The 18,826-nt window shown below is 43.5% G+C and overlaps 1 protein-coding gene across 1 annotated transcript in view; it reads right to left on the bottom strand.

Moving 5' to 3' along the window:
- Positions 1-18,826, bottom strand: part of HYDIN (HYDIN axonemal central pair apparatus protein) — a 375,249-nt gene that overhangs the window by 116,141 nt on the left and 240,282 nt on the right. The window contains exons 26-36 of the mRNA XM_057314225.1: positions 16,035-16,163; positions 15,554-15,763; positions 13,241-13,378; positions 11,715-11,892; positions 9,871-9,995; positions 6,342-6,469; positions 5,779-5,915; positions 5,418-5,545; positions 5,076-5,267; positions 4,592-4,741; positions 1,446-1,685 (exon numbers count right to left, since the gene is read on the bottom strand). Of these exons, the coding sequence (XP_057170208.1) occupies positions 1,446-1,685; positions 4,592-4,741; positions 5,076-5,267; positions 5,418-5,545; positions 5,779-5,915; positions 6,342-6,469; positions 9,871-9,995; positions 11,715-11,892; positions 13,241-13,378; positions 15,554-15,763; positions 16,035-16,163 (1,755 nt within the window). The remainder of the gene's footprint in view (positions 1-1,445; positions 1,686-4,591; positions 4,742-5,075; positions 5,268-5,417; positions 5,546-5,778; positions 5,916-6,341; positions 6,470-9,870; positions 9,996-11,714; positions 11,893-13,240; positions 13,379-15,553; positions 15,764-16,034; positions 16,164-18,826) is intronic.

The following is an 18,826-nucleotide window of genomic DNA, read 5'->3' as shown; positions in this document are numbered from 1 at the left end:
TAACAGACACCTCACCAAAGAAGATGTACACATGACAAATAAGCATATGAACAGATGCTCCACATCACAAGTCATCAGGGAAATGCAAATCAAAACAAGATATGACTACATACCTATGAGAATGGCCCAAATTCAAAACACTGACAACTTCTAATACTGAAGAGAATGAGGAGCAACAGGAACTTTCACTCATTGCAGGTGGGAATGCAAAATGGTCAACCACTTTGGAAGATAGTCTGGCAGTTTTTTATAAAACTAAACATACTCTTACCACATGATCCAGCAATTGTACTAGTTTGTACTTGTCCAAAGGAGATAAAAATTTATGGCCACACAAAAATCTGCACATGGATGCTTATGGTAGTTTTATTTATAATTGCCAAAACTTACAAACAACCAAGACGTCCTGCAGTAGGTAAGTAGATAAATAAACTGCTATGTCCAGACAATGGAATATTATTTAGTATTAAAAAGAAATGAGTTGTCAAGCCATGGAGGAAACTTAAGTGTATATCACTAAATGAAAGAAGCCAATCTGAAAAGGTAACTGTATGACTGCAATTATATGACATTCTAGAAAAGGCCAAACTGTGCAGATAGTAAAAAGATCAATGGTTGCCAGAGGTTGGGAAGAGGGAGGGATGAATAGGAGAACACAGAGGATTTTTAGGGCAGTAAAAATACTCTGTATGATATTGTAATGGTGGATACATGTCATTATACATTTGTCCAAACCCACAGAATGTACAACATCAAGAGTGAACTCTAATGTAAACTGTGGATTTGAGGTGATTATGATGTATCAATGTAGGTTCACCAATTGTAACAAATGTACCATGCTAGTAGGGGATGTTGATAATAGAAGAAGGTATGCGTTTCTGGGGGGCAGGTTCATATGGGAAATCTCTGTAACTTCCCCTTAATTTTGCTGTGAACCTAAAACTGCTCTAAAAAAAAAAAAAAAGTCAAAAAAATTACATGGAGGAACAACTGGAAAATATGTAGCCCAGAACAAAAAGAAAAAAAAAGTGGCAGATTTAAGCCCTAACATAATTTTATTAAATGTAAATGACCTAAATACATCAATTAAAGACAGAGACTGCCAGAGTGTTTTTTTTAAAGACCCAATTACATGCTGTCGACAAGAAATTCACTTCAAATATAATGACTGCTGCATATGTTCTTTGCTGTTTGAATTTTAACCATGAGCATGTATGAGTTTTTCAATTAGTTGTTTAAAATGGGTAATGAGATTGCCAAGAAGCAACGAATTCTGCTCAGAGCAAGGGAAGTAGGTCAGGAAAGGCTACAAAATGATCTTTAAATTGACAAGGAAGGGTTTAAGGGGAAGAGGGGCAAAGGTGGGGAGGAAGTTGTCCACACTGAGGGAAGAGCAGGGCCCAGCAGAGGGAGGAAAATGAAATTTGGTTTTGGCCTCTGCTCACCTTCTCTTCTATGAGATACTGCTGGTCAAATTCTAAGGAGTAAAATTCAATGGGAAAGTTGCAGGGATTCTTCACCACCACCTCAGCCTCATCTCCAGGTGCATAAGGCAGCAGTGGCCCCAGCTCCAGAACCGAAGGATTAAACTCCAAGCGTGGCTCTAGACCTTGCCCCTGTGCCAGCAGTGTAAGCTTCTGGGCACTCTGGGCAATCTGGAACACCAGGGTTTGGCTGTAGAATTTCTGGAAGACATAAAAACAAAACAAGCATCTTAACTTTGTTTTTTTGTCTTGTGCAATGTAAACGTGAAAACCATTGTGGGGACAAAACTGATGCTCCTTAGATTAAGAGAGAAAACTTTTTACGTAAAATTGCATGAGAACAATTTATGTGACTGTATTAATACTGGGTATCCAGCATGCCAGCCACTGTACCAAATGCTTCATCACTTGTAGAAGGCCATTGGATGCCACATTCATATCCTTCAGACCCCCCACTGTGCTCAAATGGGCCCCTATCTGCACCTCTGAGCTCTTATTTCATGGGCCTTGCTGCCTGTGGGCAGGGCAGGGCAGGGCAGAAGTGTTGGGATTAACATCTGGGAGCAATCCTCAACCAATGACTCAGGAACTACCACATAAATACCCCAGGTCCCTTCCTCTTGGGAAGGGATAATTCTGAAATGTGCATTTTGTCTATTTCCTCACAGTTTCCCAGTAGGATTATGTTCCAGTCTCCAAGGCAGCTGGCTCACTTGCATACCCTATTAGCTGCCTTCCTTTCCCCAACCACTTTATGCCACTCCATCAGTGTTCCCTACACTTCCCAATTAATCTGCTTGCACTTGAATCCTCGTCTCCAAGTCTGTTTCTTGAAGAACGTGAATTAACATATTTCTATTATTTGAAGATATAGTTAAGCAGCAGGTCAGGGATGGTCAGCTGGGGCATTCAGTTTATCAGATATAATTACAGTCTGAACACTAATTGATAGGGATACCAGCTATCCTAATCTGGTTTTACTGGGGAACCTATTAAAAACATGGATTCACAGGCCCCATCCATAGAGATCCTGACTTGATATGGACAGGGTAAGGCTTGGAAATCTGCATTTTTTTTAAAGATTTTATTTATTTATTGGACAGAGAGAGACACAGTGAGAGAGGGAACACTAGCAGGGGGAGTGGGAGAGGGAGAAGCAGGCTTCCCCCTGAGCAGGGAGCCTGATGTGGGGCTCGATCCCAGGACCCTGGGATCATTACCTGAGCCGAAGGCAGAAGCTTAACGACTGAGCCACCCAGGTGCCCCTGAAATCTACATTTTTAACCATATGTCCAGGCCATTCTGAGAAAGTTAAGCTCATGGCTTGGATTTGGAGGCCATGATTGGCTTCGTGATTTGAAGAGCTCCTAAGTATCTTAGCTCAAGAAGGAAAATCAGATGGATAGAATGTGGATGGACATACATACACACCCAGAAAATATTGCTGGAGACAGTAAGGGGATGAATTATTGGCTAAAAGGGTTTTCTATATGGTTATGGACTTAGTACTTTCTGATCCAAACTTCTATATTTTAATTGCTTTTTATGGAACTATTTCTAAGACATTTTATTCGTTTCCTGTTTTCTAACAGAGTATTCTGAACATCTGTTACAACATCAGTGATTTCTCCTGTGCTGCTAATGCTGAAGGAGATAGAGATGTGGACTGTGTGGGTTGCAAGGCTAATCAATTCCTTGTATATAGCCAATAAATTGATCTCCCAGTTGGTGGAACTTAAGTTATTAACTTAAGTTAATTAACTTAAACAGTTCCAACTCAACGTTTATGGAAACACCTGAATAAACCTTTTTTTAAATTTATCTACTCATATGTCCTTCATTTAGTAAAATAACAAAAAGCTAGGCAATCCTGATGATAAACCATCTAACAGTCTTAAGACTCTAAGAAAGACAAACATATTAACTCTCTTTTCTTTTCAAAGAAAGGTTGATTTTGATCATGAAAGAAACAGGGGCTTTATTTTAGAATCAGATACGAAGTTATTCTCTTTCCTTCTTTCTCACTGCAGACTCTTCAGCATTTCTTCAGAGCATTTCCATTACCAGGAAAATGGGCGTTATCTGTAGGTAGTCTACAAAACCCACATTGATTTTTTTTTCTTTTAAAAGAATAAAGGAGAGAAAGACATCTCCCTAATGCCTTAGGCTTTGAGCGCAAGTCTTTCCAGCTAACCTCTTGAGATCCTCTCTGGCTGTAGGATTTTATTTTTACTGTGTTCTTTGCTAATGCCATTAAAAAAAGGAGCGCCTGTGAGGCCCGGGGAGTACATCTACCAGGAAGTACTTACTATTATCCCAACTACTGATGATAACAGTAAATAGTCATTTAGATACTCGCTACATACAGAGCAGTTTGCTATGCATTTTATTCATATTAATTCATTTCATCTTCAAAATAACCCTAAGAAGTAGGTATGGCCGGTTGATACTGTCTTAGCTGAAACCCTAAGAGCCAGATGCTTTCAAATTCAGATTTTTAAAAAGGTAAATGTAGTGCACAGACCCTCTGTTGCATAATATCCTCAGCGGGGGCTGGGGCAGGTCCCCTAAAATCAAACACGAATATTTCTGCAGTTTCAATGTTTGACTCTGCAAACTAAGTAGAATAAATAAAGGTTAAGTAGTCTCATGTCAATTCAGATGAGGTTTTTCTACCAAATGAATTTGGGTCTGAAACTTAACGAAATTTCTTCCCCGGTTTCTGGAGCTTATTGGATTTTAGAATTGCAGTAGGGGATTTTTGACATGTGATATTTTTTTTCATTTTATCGATGAGCAGACTGAGGTTTAGAGGCTAAGTAATTTACTCAAAGCCATGCAGCCTCTAAGTACAGAAGAAGAAGGCCACTTACCCAGGTCTGCCGATAAAAGTCCATGTGCTAGATAGATCTGATTCTGGAGCTGGTGCTCTTAACCACCAGGTCACACAGCTCCCACATGAAACAAGCACTTGATGTCCTTATCACAATAGTGAGGCCAAGGTCACTCAGAAATTCCCTGGACACCTGCCTCATCAAGTATGGCCTTTGAGGAAAGCTCAAAGAGACCCAGAGCATCTGAATGGAACCACATTTTTTAAAGCTTACCTCTTCTTTAGGCATGAATTTCACTTGCACGTTGGACCTCTCCCCAGGATCCAAGACCCCAGATGTGGGCTGGATCTCAAAGATGCGTGTCTTTGGCTTTAATTCAGTATGTAGTTTCCGTCTTAGGTATTTCGGCATGTGTTTCTCCAGCTGGTTATTAGGTATTAGACGATTAGATAATCTACTATGGAAAACGGATTTATTCCATCCTCCACTCACTCAGCCTCCATTTACTGAGTCCCTCCCAGGTGTCAGGGAACGTGTAGATACCAGGGCTACAGAGAGGAGTAAGACATCCACCAGAGAGCGGGGCCTGGTAAGTCCTTGAATGCAGGGCTAAGGGTCTAGACTATATTTAGGAAGCAACAGTTGTCACAGCAGGTCTTGAGAGAAGATGGAAATAATGAAAAAGCGAAGACATAAAAGACAACTCTGGCCGAAATGGAGATGGAAAATGGGGACCGATGGGCCACAACTCATTTACCTTGTTGACTGGCTTATGGCTGTGGACGAACCATTCACAAGGGACTTGGAGAGGATTAGAAAACTGAACAGTTTCCACGAGGCACTGTCCACACTGAATTGTGGCGAACTCGACTTTTCCACAAGACAGTGTCATAGTGGGAATGGTCACCTTGGCTTGGAGACAGATGTGAATTGTTGGCCCTCCAACCACCTAGAATGGGCGTAAAGTTCCTGTTACCATGTGGCATGGGGTTGGGGGAAGACTCGTGGCTCTGAAATGGTAACTGGATCATCCTAGGGGTAAAAAGCAAGCAGAGCTGGTAGTTGGGGACGATGAGCTGGGCCCAGCATTGCATCTTACCTTGATGGGCAAAATGACCTCTTTGTTTCCAACAGGAAGACTGGCCCCTTGTGGGTCAAATTTCACTTCAAATGTTTCCGTTTCACAGTAAGGCAGATTCTTTACTCGATCTAACTCAGTACTGAAGCCTGGACCAAGACAAACAAAATTTCTTTGTGGGAAAGGGAAATGGCAAATAAGAGCTGCTGTAGGTAGAGCCCTTCTGGGGCAGGATAACCATTCCAAGTCTCAGTTAATGGCCCAAGAATTCTTTCAGCTGATCCCAGAAGAAGCATGAATATGACTCCAGAAGAACAGTACAGCTGGGCACCTTGCTAGAACTGACAAGTGCAAGAGGAAAGGGTCTCCCTCGCCTGGTTACCTGTGTCATGGAGGACGCGCTTTTCCGCGTGGAAGGACACTGGGAAGTGACTGGTGTTGGTGATCTTGATGATGTGTGTTCGGATGTCACCAAGGATGATGTAGCCGAAGTCCAGGATATATTCTGGCAGTTGGACTCTGAAACAGTAACAAGCTCTCTTTACCAGTCACTTTCCCAAAAGAGCGATTGTGCTGTTCTCATCTATCTCCTGTCATAATTCTGTCCTCGGGAGAGGAGAAGAACCACCCTCCAGACAGGAGACTAGGAATAAGATACTATGACCCCCGCCCCACCACACTGTTGTTTCAGTCATTATCTCAAAACACATCAGCATGGGCCCTCAGGAACCTCAAACCCAGCCTCTCCATTAGGCAAAGCCAGAGGTTTCTGACTTTCAGAGGCAGAGACCTTCCTGGTTGCCTGGATGCTAGAGGATGGCAGATATAGGAGACAAGTAGACTTCATTTCTAGATGATCAACCATTAATTTAGGCTGCACTCTGGTGGGCGACAACATTCGCTCGGCTGCCCTCTGAAACAAGCCCAACACAGAAGGACACTCACTTGGCTAGTCTGCGACGACTCCGATAGCTAAAGTCATCTGTGGAATCGGGGATAATTGTTTTCTGATGTTCGATGGCATAGCCTTGGACTATAAGTCGCTCTACTTCCATCTGGAGCTGAGGACTTAACTGGAGTAAGAGAGAACAGCAAGTGATTCTTCTAGAACACGCATTCTCAATGGGGGCAAATCACCTCTGTGAGGGAAAGAATTGCTTCATGGAGGGGGAAATGAAAAAATTTTAGATATTACAGTGATCTGTGGCCTTCCAAAGGGCCACGGTACATAAACAGATATACAGTATATTTGTGGTATTAAAATTTTCATGGGGGTGGTGGGTGGGGTAAAGAAACTGGCATATCCACACCATGGAATAATGCTCAACGATGAAAAAGAAAGAACTATTGATAGTGACGGATCTCAAGGGCATTACACTCAAAGAAAAAGGTTACATACTGTATGATTCTGTTTACATAATATTCTTGAAATAACGGAAGCATAGAGATAGAGAACTGTAGTGGTTCCCAGGAGTAAGGGATGAGAGACTGGGGGTGGCTGTGAGGAAGTAGCTTATAAGGCCAAATACAAATGAAAAAAATAAGAGGTTGAATTCTCCTTAATGAAAATAAGGGGAGAGACTTCTCCCCACTCCCTTTCCTTAGAACAATTACTTTACAAAACTTGTAAGTTCTTTCTCCGTGTTTCTGAAATGCATGTAAATCTTTTTAAAGCAAACATAAGCCCTCTGGTCAGCTTTATCACCCAGGAGTGTCTTCCTCAAGGCCCTGGGAACCTTCTCTTCAAAGTGCAATCATCAAGTAAGATAGAGATCCCATCTCCCAGTTTCTGTGAGAGGCTAGGAGCCTGACTTCAGAGGGCCCTGTCCTACAAACATGAGAGGTTTCCCTCTGGATAAAGCCAACTGTCCAACACAGATGGTCACCCCGATGACCATGCGAGTTCAGGAGGAACGATGTGTGATGGATGGTGCTGTCAAGTTCTCTTACTTGCGGACTAGTTATAGTTAGTTATAGTTCTTACTTAAGGACTAGTTAGTGTTTACCTCGAGAACATGTATGTAATGGGTCGTATGTTTGGTTATATAAAAGGCTGAGTTTTCTTTCTGTCTTTGCAATCTCTTGGTGAACTGCCTGTAATGCGGATCAGATTCTGGTTTAATGCTTATTCAACAATAAAATTGTTTTCTTTCTCTTCTCCCGCTGTGGAGAGATTTTCTGGGTTGGAAGGAGATTTTGTTTTTAATTCTATTTCCTCAAGCACAAGGGATCTTTGTGGTGGTGGAACAGTTCTGTACCTTAATTGTAGTGGGGGTTACACAAACCTACACAGGCAAAAAAATCACATGGAACCACACACACACATGAGCACGTATAAAACTGAAATCTGAATAAGCCCTGTGGCTTGTACCAACAACAATTTCCTAGTGTTGAGACTGTTGTACCATATCTTACAAGTTATGTAAGATGTTACCATTGGGGAAAACAATTTTTTTTTTTTGGCCACATCCTGTGAATCTATAATTATTTCAAAAGAGAAAGTTAAAAAATTTTAACATCAAACTAGTCAAAGAAATTATTATTTTTAATATATAGTAAGAATATTTCATGGGGTATTAGGAAAAAAATGTCTTGGGAAGTGTCAAGTGAAAAAAGGCTGAGAAATACTGTTCCCAAGACTCAAACCTTAGGTCCGGGGCCAAGCAAGGCAGGTTAATGTGTGGAATGGCCCGTAAGGAGACCATGAGAAGTGGTGACAAAGTGGGAGAGCAGCCTGCCTCACCGCCAGGTGTATCCAGTCATGCTGATGCAAGTGAAGCCCACCCTATGCCTGCTCCTGAGCCCGGAGAGGTCGCCTGGCGCCCTGTGCCAGAGGACGACGAGCTCGCTCTGCCTCTGCCTTCAGCACGTTCTCAGAAGCCCCACCCCAGGTCTGGAGCGGCCGCCAGAGACAGCTGTGCTAAGGCTCCGCTGAGGAGCCACCTGGGGACGCGGGGAGCAGAGTGGAGACACACTGCTGCCCTGTATTGACGCTGGGGTCCAAGCAGAGAGGACAGAGGCTAAGAACACAGACCTGGATTCAGATCCTAGCTCGGCTGCCGGCCTGGGGACCTGCGCTTCACTCCCACAGATCCCGGCAAACTGTGAAATTAAGACAAGAGTGGCACCGTTGGGGGCGGGGTTAATGAAATACTAATGCAGGTCCGTGGCATGATGCAGCCCTGGGCAACAGTTCAGTCGATGGCAGCTCATGTTATTAATTACGGTCATCCTTGGAGCGAAGGTGCACTTTCAGCTTCTGCAAAACAAGTCACTGCTGGTGGCCTTTGGGGCTCTGAGTCTCCCCAGTGACACTGCTCTTCACCAGCCCGAGGGCTCTCTAGCTACATAAGTAATTCTTCCTCGGGACCACATTCTCATGCACATGCATTTTAAAAGATGAGCACAGGGAGTAAGCAGCCTTCAGGGCCAGGAATGGACTGGTAAGAGAAGAATTTCAGGGCATGGTGAGGGAGAACATTTTGGGATTTTGCTGTCACTTCCCACCAATTATAGATTCAAATAAAGGGCAGCCTTTATTTACAAGCTGGGTCACTCTCTCCCTTGAAAGACCAACTCTTGGCGTGGCTCCCGCTTGGGAGGCACCAGGCTGAACCTCTTTGGCTGCCTCCACCCCCACTCGACTGGTGGAGTCCAAAGGGCTCTACTCCGAATCGACCCTGTCCCCTGCTCACTCAGTACACTTCCCAGGGAATCTCACCATTTCCTGTGATCACAATGACCATGTGGTGACTCAAAGCACTTTCTCCAGCCTCTCTCTCTCCTCAGGTCCATAGCAGTGGGTCCAGCGCCCTGTTGGAGCCTCACTTGGGTGATGCTCCGAAATCTCGTGTACAATGACGAACCATCAGAACTCATTTCCCTTTCTCCCTTCCCCCTAAACTTGCTTCTCCTCCTGAGTTTCCCATCTCAGTGCCCCCTCCTTATTTTGTCACCTAAGCAAGACACTGGGGGTCACCTCTGCTTCACCCCCACATCCAACCAATCTCTAATCATTGACCATTCCACCTCCTGAGTATTTTTTGAACCTACCTGATTCTTCCTACCTCCTGTGTCATCACCCTTGTTTACATGACATGACCTCTCATCTAGAGTTACCCCATCAGCTTTTAAAAAACTGAGCACATCTCAGCACATCTATTCTAACCCTCGCAAGCCCCTGAAAGCTTCTCAGAGCTCCACAAGGCAGCCAGAGAGATTTTTTAAAGATGCAAATCTGATTATCCAAGGCTCCACTTGAAATACTTCACTGACTTGCTGTTGCCCTCAGAATAAAGTTCGAAACCCTTAATAGGTTCCCTAGGGAGCCCTTGACCTCTGCCCCTTCTTCACTCTAGATACATCTTTTTCTCCTTTCTGTTCCTCAGAGATTGCATGTCCTTCTTGCCCCTGGGCCTTTGCACCTACTGTTCTTCTGCCACATTCATTCTGTGCCGGATGAAGCTAACCTTACCTCAGAAGATTCATCCTCAGGCATTTCCTCAGTTGTCTCTACGTGAATGAGCGTTTCATATTGGTTGTGCTCTTTCTCTAGGTTTTTTCTGGCCTGATTCAAAAAGACTTCATACTTTTCATTTCCTGTGGAATTGGAAGGAGAAGGAAATCAGGATGATTAGAAATATATGAATTATGCCTAAAACACAGACTGTCAGCTCAGGGTCCATAGCATGAGAAGGGAGGTGAAATTTCTGGTGCTCATCTGCCATGTTTTCTTTGCCTCAGAGGGTGACGTCGTTTGTGAGTGAGTTCAGTTGGTATCAGAGACCCCACGGAGTTTAATGAGATTGTGCTGTAGTGAGCTCCTCGCTGGTTCTCAAGAACTTGATGGTAGTAACATCCTATCTCACTCATAGGGTGATCAAGCAGATCCCAGCTTCCTTGGTGCTTTCCTGGGTCTAGCGCCAAATGCCATGTGACCTGGGAGCTCCCTCCACGCTAGACACACTCAGATGGCCAGTCATCCTTTAAGTCACTTTGCATGTTTATTAAATCTCAGTAAACAAAAGCACTATATTTGCAGCTATAACTGCAACTAGACAGGTGTCAATCCCCCGAATCAGGGATGTAGGCAATCGGTGGAGAGATGTCAGACACCCAAGTTCACCAGTAAGCCAGTGCAAATTCAAATCCTTGAGGGGCGAGGAAGGCAGAGAAATTAAAGTGCCTACTCTGGAATATCAGGAAGCTCTGGACTTGTAACGCAATGGAGCACAGGAGACCCAACTAGGACTCAGAACTAACAGTATTCAGACGTACACTCTCTGAAAGCCCTCTGCTGGCCAAACATGGATACTGCCCTAAGGAGGCCGGCTGGGCACTGGGTTTTCAACCAAGTGGCAAAGGCTTTCCCTCCTGACACGTCTGTATGGAGCTGGACTGACCTGTGGCTGGCGGAACTCTAGATGCTAGAGGGCAGCACAGTCTTAAAGGTAGTAATATTTGTATGTGTATTTTCAGGGAGCAGACAGTCAGGATGTAATGGGTGATCGTCAACAGGGGAGCCAGTGACTTTGGGGCACAGGGGAGGGGGAAGCCCAAGTAGGAGGGCTTAGTCTGAAGCTGTCTGGGGAACGAAGATTTCAAGGAGCTTGAAGGAGTCACAAAGAAGAATGAGAACTTTGTCTTAACCCTTTGCCCTGTACTCCATGTCAGGAAGAAAGAGCCCAAGAGCCCACGGCTGAGACAGCTGCTCAGCTGAGCTTTGGGATTTGCCAAGATGGAAGTCTTCTGGCCCAGAGGGATGGCTCCGGGGGTTAGATGTTACCAGAGAAAGCTTGGCGAAGCATGTGGGCAGACAAGTAATCAGAATCTAAATTAGCCTCTAAACTGTATAATGCTAAAACACGGAAGGGGGCTAGAACCTTGGTTGCCTTTCTGTACAGTTTATATTTTATGATTTCTACTCCTTGGAGTAAAATCAGCCTCTACCTCTCAATGGCCATGTGAGTGTGCTACAGTAAGGACAATTCAGGGAGAGGCTGTGGCTGAAGGGACGCAACTTCCTGATCCCTCTATATGCAATTCACTGATGGCACAACTGGCCAGGGGTCTTAATTTTGGGACTGCCATGGATCATATCCTGTCTCATTAAACTCAGGTCACCAGGTCAATTTCAATTCAATTTTTTTGTTTTTTCTGTTTTTGTTTTTGTTTTTTTTTGCAGTTGAAGAATCACACACAAAGAAACTGGTGAGGACTGCCAAGCAAATAATGTGAGTGCCAATCAACCTTCAAATAAACAAAGCGGAATGCATCTTTTGTCCCCCAGTGGGGAAATACTACAGTGGGTAGTAATACCTTGGAGTTTCCGGGGGAGATCGAGGCAGATTCGGGGAAAGATTCCCTCTCCACGTAGTGTGATGTTTTCTGGGTCCAGGTGGGCAATCTGTATCTGGAAACTCCTTTGAAAGACCTCAGGTACTCCAGGTAAGTAGTAAACCTTCAACACCTGCTCTTGATATGAACTGATAAAACCCTATGTAGCAGAAAGACCGGAGAGAAGGTTAATATTTACAATGGACCCTGCTTCTGGAGACTTAACGGACAGGGCAGTCCCACAGGCCTACTGTGCTGGTTATTCTCCATTCATTCATATGAAGCTATGCGAAAATGACAAATAAGTAATAGAATGGAAGGTAGTATACGTGAACGGGTATTTCATAAAAGAGGAGATATGAATGGCAAATAAATGCAGTAAAAGATGTCCATCCTCATAAGCAATCAGGGAAATGAAACGAGGATCGTGATGAACTTTTTTTAAAAACCACACATTGCCAAAAACGACCACATTTTGGTGAGAATATGTATCAAAAGAAACTTTTATATGTTTGGTGAGAATACCAATGGGAAAAAAAAGTACTGTGCAAAATGTTTTACTGCCATCTTATCAAACTGAACATATGCTAACCCCATGACCCAGAAATTTCACTCCTAGGAGAATTCCCTAAGACAATGCTTCCATCTGTAGACCGGGAGACAGGATGAGAATATTGTAGCAGGATTGTTTTTAACAGCAAAATTTTAGGGGAAAAAAATCCCAAATGTGCTTTGACAGGAAAAAGAAAAACTGCGTTCAATATAGTTATAGAAGGGATATTATTTAATGGTGAAAAGAAATGAACTGCAGCTACGTGCAACAACGTGCACTAGTCTTGGAGACACAAGATTGGATGGAAGAAAAGCAAAAGGCCCAAGATTACATTGCTGGTGCCATCTTCATAAAACTCAAGATACAGCAAAATCTGATAAAACAAAATTTCCAAGTTTTGGGATCAAGTATATTTGTCCATTTCATTTACCGTACTATGCCATCCCCAGTGCCAGGGAAACGCCTGGTCATAGCAGGTGCCTAAAAGTTTTGAAAAATTCATAAACTAAGGCAGTTTCAGGATGCATCCATGTGTAATAAAACTGTACTTTGAAAAGGAAAGGATAAACCCAAGTGGGATGCAGGCCCTTGGCTTCAAGGAATTACAAGGGAAGTGTGAGGACGTAAGTGGAAACAAACCATTCTTATAATCATGAAAATAACCCCATGGGGCTATACTGTCTTGTTCACAGTGGAACCCCTGGCACCTACATGGTGGCTGGCTCATGTAGGACTCAATAAATACTTGCTTTATATATGAGTCAAGTGCTTGGGTTTATGTATTTATTTATTGCTTCTGAGAACTCTTTATTTTTAGTTAAAAAAAAATCACACCATCATCCTGGCAGTAATGTGTAGCATAATCTCACATGCCACGGGGCTGTGGCGTGTAGGTTTGAACTTGGGTCCTTCCTACCCTTGCCCTATGGCCACCGTGGGCGAGGAGGCTACTTACCGAGAGGGGCAGGATTAGGGGCACTCCGGGCAGCAGGTTGTCTGGTGAAGACAGGTGGTCAGTCAGAACCTTGAACTCAAAGCCAACTTTCCCAGTGTTCCTCAGTGTGATCTCATTCTCTGTGACATGGTCGAACAGCTTGAGAGGGGAAGAAGAGAGACTGCTGTCAGCCACCTTTCGGGAAGCTGCTATCTTCCTGGCAAAGGGGCGGGGGGTAGACAAATAAGCCTCACAGACACGGATTTCATTTTTCACGATCTAGGCACTGGCCAATCCACATTTCACTGTCACCAAAAGGTGGCCACTAGAGCGGGAGGCACACGAGACCCTGGAAACCTGGCTCCGCGTTAGCTCTTCTGACGACTAACTCAGTTAGCTGGGCCGTGTGTGGGGGTGTCTAACCCTCTGCACCTCAGCTGCTTCACCACAAAGAACTCATAATGGAGGGTCTTAAAAGTAAGCTTTCCTATACTAATACCTGTTTATTTTTTGGATGAGATCTGCGTTCAGAATTAGGATTTCTCTATTTATATGGAGAGATACGGGACAAATAGGCAAGACATGCTCTTTTTCCTGAGATTTTACTAACACAGTTCGGCAGCTAATCAGCAGGTCCAATAACCACAAACTGAGGCCACTTCAGGGGTTCTCAGGATAAGCTAGGGCAAGGCCTGGCTGCTCAGAATACACTCTGGGCTGAGGCAGAATTAATTGCTCAGAAGACCCTGGAGATAAGGAATGAAAGAGAATTCTATTTGGTCAACTTAATGGACAAAGTCTAAATTGGTGTCGGGTGAATTTGCTTTTAGGCACAATCTTTCACCTATAAACACACAGGCACCCCCAGAATTCAGTAATTATACATGCAGTAGCTATATAATTGGGGGGGGGCTAATTCCCATTATAATTTGGTAGGAGATCTGGTTTGTGAGTACATAACACAAATCTAATTGGGAGAAGAAGATGTACAGACATAGAATTAACAATTATTCCAAAACAAAAATTAGAATGTACATTATTTTACAGCAAAGAATATATTTAAATGCCAAGGGAATGCCAAGTAAGAGAAAAAAAACTGGAGGATGCAGCTGAGCTGAGTCTTACGGTATGTGTAGATTTGGGGTCGGCATAGTAGAGAAGAGGGATAATGTAAGAGGAAGTATTGAGGCGGGAAGGGCTGGGTAGTAGCAGTGTCCATGGGTAAACCAGTTTGGCCACAAATGGATGAATGGGCTCTCAGGGGAAACTGTAAGAAATGAAATTTAATGTGTAAGGAACATTAGTTAATAGAGACCCTCACCCAGGTGAAGGAACTTGACTCTGATCTAATGGGTGACAGAGAAAGGGACTCAGGATTGGAGGCTTCCCTGGCCCATGCACGGTACTAACAGTACAGTTTAACTGACCACAACTACCTGGGGAGATAGTCCCTGCTACCCCATTCCTATTTTATAGATGAGGGGTACTCTGGCTTGGAGAGCTCAGGTGATATGCTCAAGGTTACATAGTCAGGAGGAAGTCAAACTGGGGTGACATCCCAGTTCTTCTGACTACAGAACCATGCTCTTTTCTCAATACTGTGTTGCCTTCCCAAATGCTGCTGGGGTTAATTGTTCTGGGACTGATAGGATGAAAATGCAGTTTTGGGAAAGTCTATGTGGCAGTGCTGTCTAGATGGGTTACAGGCAGAAGCTATGAATGTGATGTTATCCCTTCTTGCATGGGGTCCTCGGCATCACCTGGGGGCTCGAGAGAAATGCTTGATAGAATCTGAGGCTGCATCTTAGACCTACTGAATCAGATTCCTCACTGGAACCAGATTCCCAGTGACTTGTATGCACATTACAGTTTGAGAAGAACTGCTGTCCTATCTCAGGCATGGTTTGAGAAGCCCCTGTGCCGCGAGAACCTCGGTGGCCATGGGAATGGCAAACCGATGTAGAGGGATCCTGCTTGATGAATCAGCATGCCTGGATGCTGGTAAGGATGGGGCGGCGAGAGAGAGTGCGGTGGCAAATGCCTCGGAGGTTGTAAACTTAGGGGACTGATAAGGTGGTAGTGAAAGAAGGGGAGAGGTCGGTATGGGCTTCTGGACTGAGAGGGAAGGCGTCCAACATGCTGAATTTCAGGAGACAGAGAAACAAGTGAACCGCCCGGCCAACAGTTGGCGGTGGGATGATCAGGGTTAGAGATCAAGGTGAGGGGTGGTGGTGAGACTGTGATGACCCAGGGTTCCAGGAGAGGTTGGAACACAGAACTGGGTGCAATGTTTATGGTTAAACTGGGAACTCCCCGCCCTGCAGTTGGCAATACCTGCAATCCGTAGTTAATATCCTTGGTGTCAAAGGAATAGTTGACCAGGGAGGCCTCTCCCCTCAGCATTATCTCATAGGTGGGCCCTCCTTCCACTTCACACAGGGCTTTGGCCTGTGCCATGATGTCACAGTGTCCGTAGAAGGTGAAGGATATCTGGTGGCTACTATGCGGCCGCAGCACTCCATAGAGGGGCAGAATATCAAACACCTGTAATGTCAAACACCTGTAAGTCACTCCGTAGCATCAATTGGGATGAAGGCCCTGCAAAGGGCAGGTTAAGCTTTAGCCAATTTACAGGTTAATTCCTGACTTTAACTTGTTTGACTCCGTGAAAGGTGACTAGCCCAGCACCCTGCACATAAATGATGATAATAGGGGGAACTGGGGCCTGGCAAGACTCAATTTTCTGACTTGGGGCAGGTGCTCAGTAAGAAGAGTCAGTATCACATGACCTCAGGGCCCGTGAGGTGTTACTTACTTCTTCTATGCCGATGGAAAGCATTTCTTCCCGCTCAAAGCTCCACGGGGGTTCCTGAAACTCCACCTGGCTCAGGTTTGGGTCTGCTTTTTCTGTTTTTTCTGTTTCAGCAGAGTTAAGTTTTAATCCCTAGAAATCAGAGGTGTGCAGAAAAGCTAGTGAGCATTCTTAACGGGTCATCAATGTGCTCCTCCCCACACAGTGACAGAAAACTGAAGTATATTATTTATATCTTAAAAATAGTACATTTTTTTCCTATGGAGATAATTGAACAAGTGCCCAAAATATATGTACGAGGATGTTTACCGCAGCACTACTTACAACAGCAAAACTGTGGAAGCAAACTAAATGCCTATCAACAGGGGATCACTTTAAACGGAGAGTGTGTGGTGTCTCCATCCATAGAGGATGGTCACTGTATATTTACGGACGGGGAATCATATGCACAACATATTACTGAGTGAAAAAAGCAGCTCCACACATGCCCGTGTATCAAACCTGAAGGTATAAGCGTGTGCAAATTCATTCAGAGATTTGTATATGCAAACAGAGTTAGCTGGGAGGTTGTCTGCTAAAATTTCAGTAGCACTTTTCCATAAACAGTGGTGTTTTGAGGATAATTGCTTTCATTCTTGAGTTTTCTAGCACAAACCTCTTTGAACATAGGAAAAAAGGAAAGAATTAACATTTAAAAGATGTGTTTTACACACATACGTGTATTCTAAAAATACAGAAAGCTTCAAAGAGAGAAATAGAAATCAATTGCTAAGTTATACTGTAGATACATGTATACGTGTGAGTGTATAATGTGTTTATATAAGAATATATATTTGTATTCTGACTTGTCAGTTGACATGAGTGTTGCCTTTCCATGTGACTAAATATTCTTCACAAGCATCATTGGAAATGTTTTTTATTTTTATTTACTTATTTATTTTTAAAGATTTTATTTATTTATTTGACAGAGAGAGAGAGACAGCCAGCGAGAGAGGGAACACAAGCAGGGGGAGTGAGAGAGGAAGAAGCAGGCTCCTAGCAGAGGAGCCTGATGTGGGGCTCGATCCCACAATGCCGGGATCACGCCCTGAGCTGAAGGCAGACGCTCAACCGCTGTGCCACCCAGGAGCCCCCGGAAATGCTTTTTAAAACCAGAACATGTAGCCAACAGGTAAATGAGAAGATGATCAACACCACCCCCACCGTCAGGGAAATGCAAATCACAACCACAATAAGCTATTACCTCACACCACGCAGAATGGCTAAACTCAAAAATACAAGCAACAGCAAGTGTTGGCGAGGATGTGGAGAAAAAGGAATCCTCCTGCACTGTTGGTGGGAACGCAAACTGGTGCAGACATTGTGGAAAACAGTGTGGAGGTTCCTCAAAAAATTAAAAAAAGAATCACCACGTAATCCAGTAATTCCACTACTGGGTATTTACCCAAAGAATATGAAAACACTAATTCAAAAGGATACATGCACCCATATGTTTACTGCAACATTATTCACAATAGCCAAATTTTGGAAGCAGCCTGAGTGTCCAATGATAGATGAATGGATAAAGAAGAGGTGGTGTATACACACACACACACTGACCCACTACCAATGGAATATTACTCAGCCATAAAAAAGAATCACATTTTGCCATTTGCAACAACATGGAATGACCTAGAGAGTATAATGCTAAGTGAGATAAGTCAGTTACAGAAAGGCAATACCATATGATTTCACTCGCAGGTGGAATTTAAGAAACAAAGCAAATGAACAAAGAAAAAGAAGAGACAAACCAAGAAACAGACTTTTAACCACAGAGAACAAACAGGTGGTTACCAGAGGGGAGATGGGTGGGAGGATGGGTGAAACAGGGGGTGGGGACTAAGAGCACAGTTCACACGATGAGCATTGCATAATATATAGACTTTTTAAAATCACTGTGTTGCACACCTGAAACTAATATAACACTGTATGTTAACTATACTGGAATTAAAATAAAAAATAAATATAGAATATGTATTTTTTACTTAATACATCAGAGACTGCTCTAAATCAGTATTAGAGAACTTCCTCATTTTTTTTAAAAAAACATTTTATAGTATTGCCTTGTGCGGATACAATTTGGTTTATTCAGCCAGTCTCCTATTGGTGGAGTACAGTTGTTTCCAATTTTTCTTGCTTTTACCACCAAAGCTGCTGTGTACAAGGAGAGTTACATGTCTGTGAGAACAGGAAGGTATATCTGGAGAAGAGTGCCCTAGCAGAGGAACTGTGAGTTTTAAATTTTGATACACTCTCCACATTCTATGTCATGGAGGCTCTGCCAATTCATAATTACCTACAAAGTATGAAAATGCTTGCTTACTCCCACTCTTGTCGCTGAGACAAACCCTATTTTAAAAGACCGTATATTGTCCATGGATATACAGTAATTTATTTTTCCAATTGTTCGCTATTTCTAAAGTGTTATGCCAAACATCTTTGTACCTAAATCTTTATATCTCCAATGATTTCCTTAGGCCATCCTTCTAGAAGGAGAATTTAAGGGTATGAATTTTTAAAGTCCCTTGATCTCCCCTTTGTTTTTACTATGGAATGATTGAGGAAAATCTTTCTCCTTTTGTAGCTCTATCTAGGGGCTGGGAAGAATGCCATGGTTTAGAGGTAACCAGCTTTTTCATTATAGAGAAAAATCTATGTGCTGAGGTGTGTGGCTCTCAGCGGGGTGTTGGCTCTGGGGGCGTTTGGTTGGGAAGTGACCTGGATGATGTTCCCCAGCCTCATCGCACCCAGACCCC

Source organism: Ursus arctos, unplaced genomic scaffold, assembly GCF_023065955.2.
Source record: "Ursus arctos isolate Adak ecotype North America unplaced genomic scaffold, UrsArc2.0 scaffold_19, whole genome shotgun sequence".
Classification (NCBI taxonomy): Eukaryota; Metazoa; Chordata; class Mammalia; order Carnivora; family Ursidae; genus Ursus; species Ursus arctos.
Note: the sequence above shows the minus strand (reverse complement) of the source record. Positions and strands in the feature narration are given on the sequence as shown.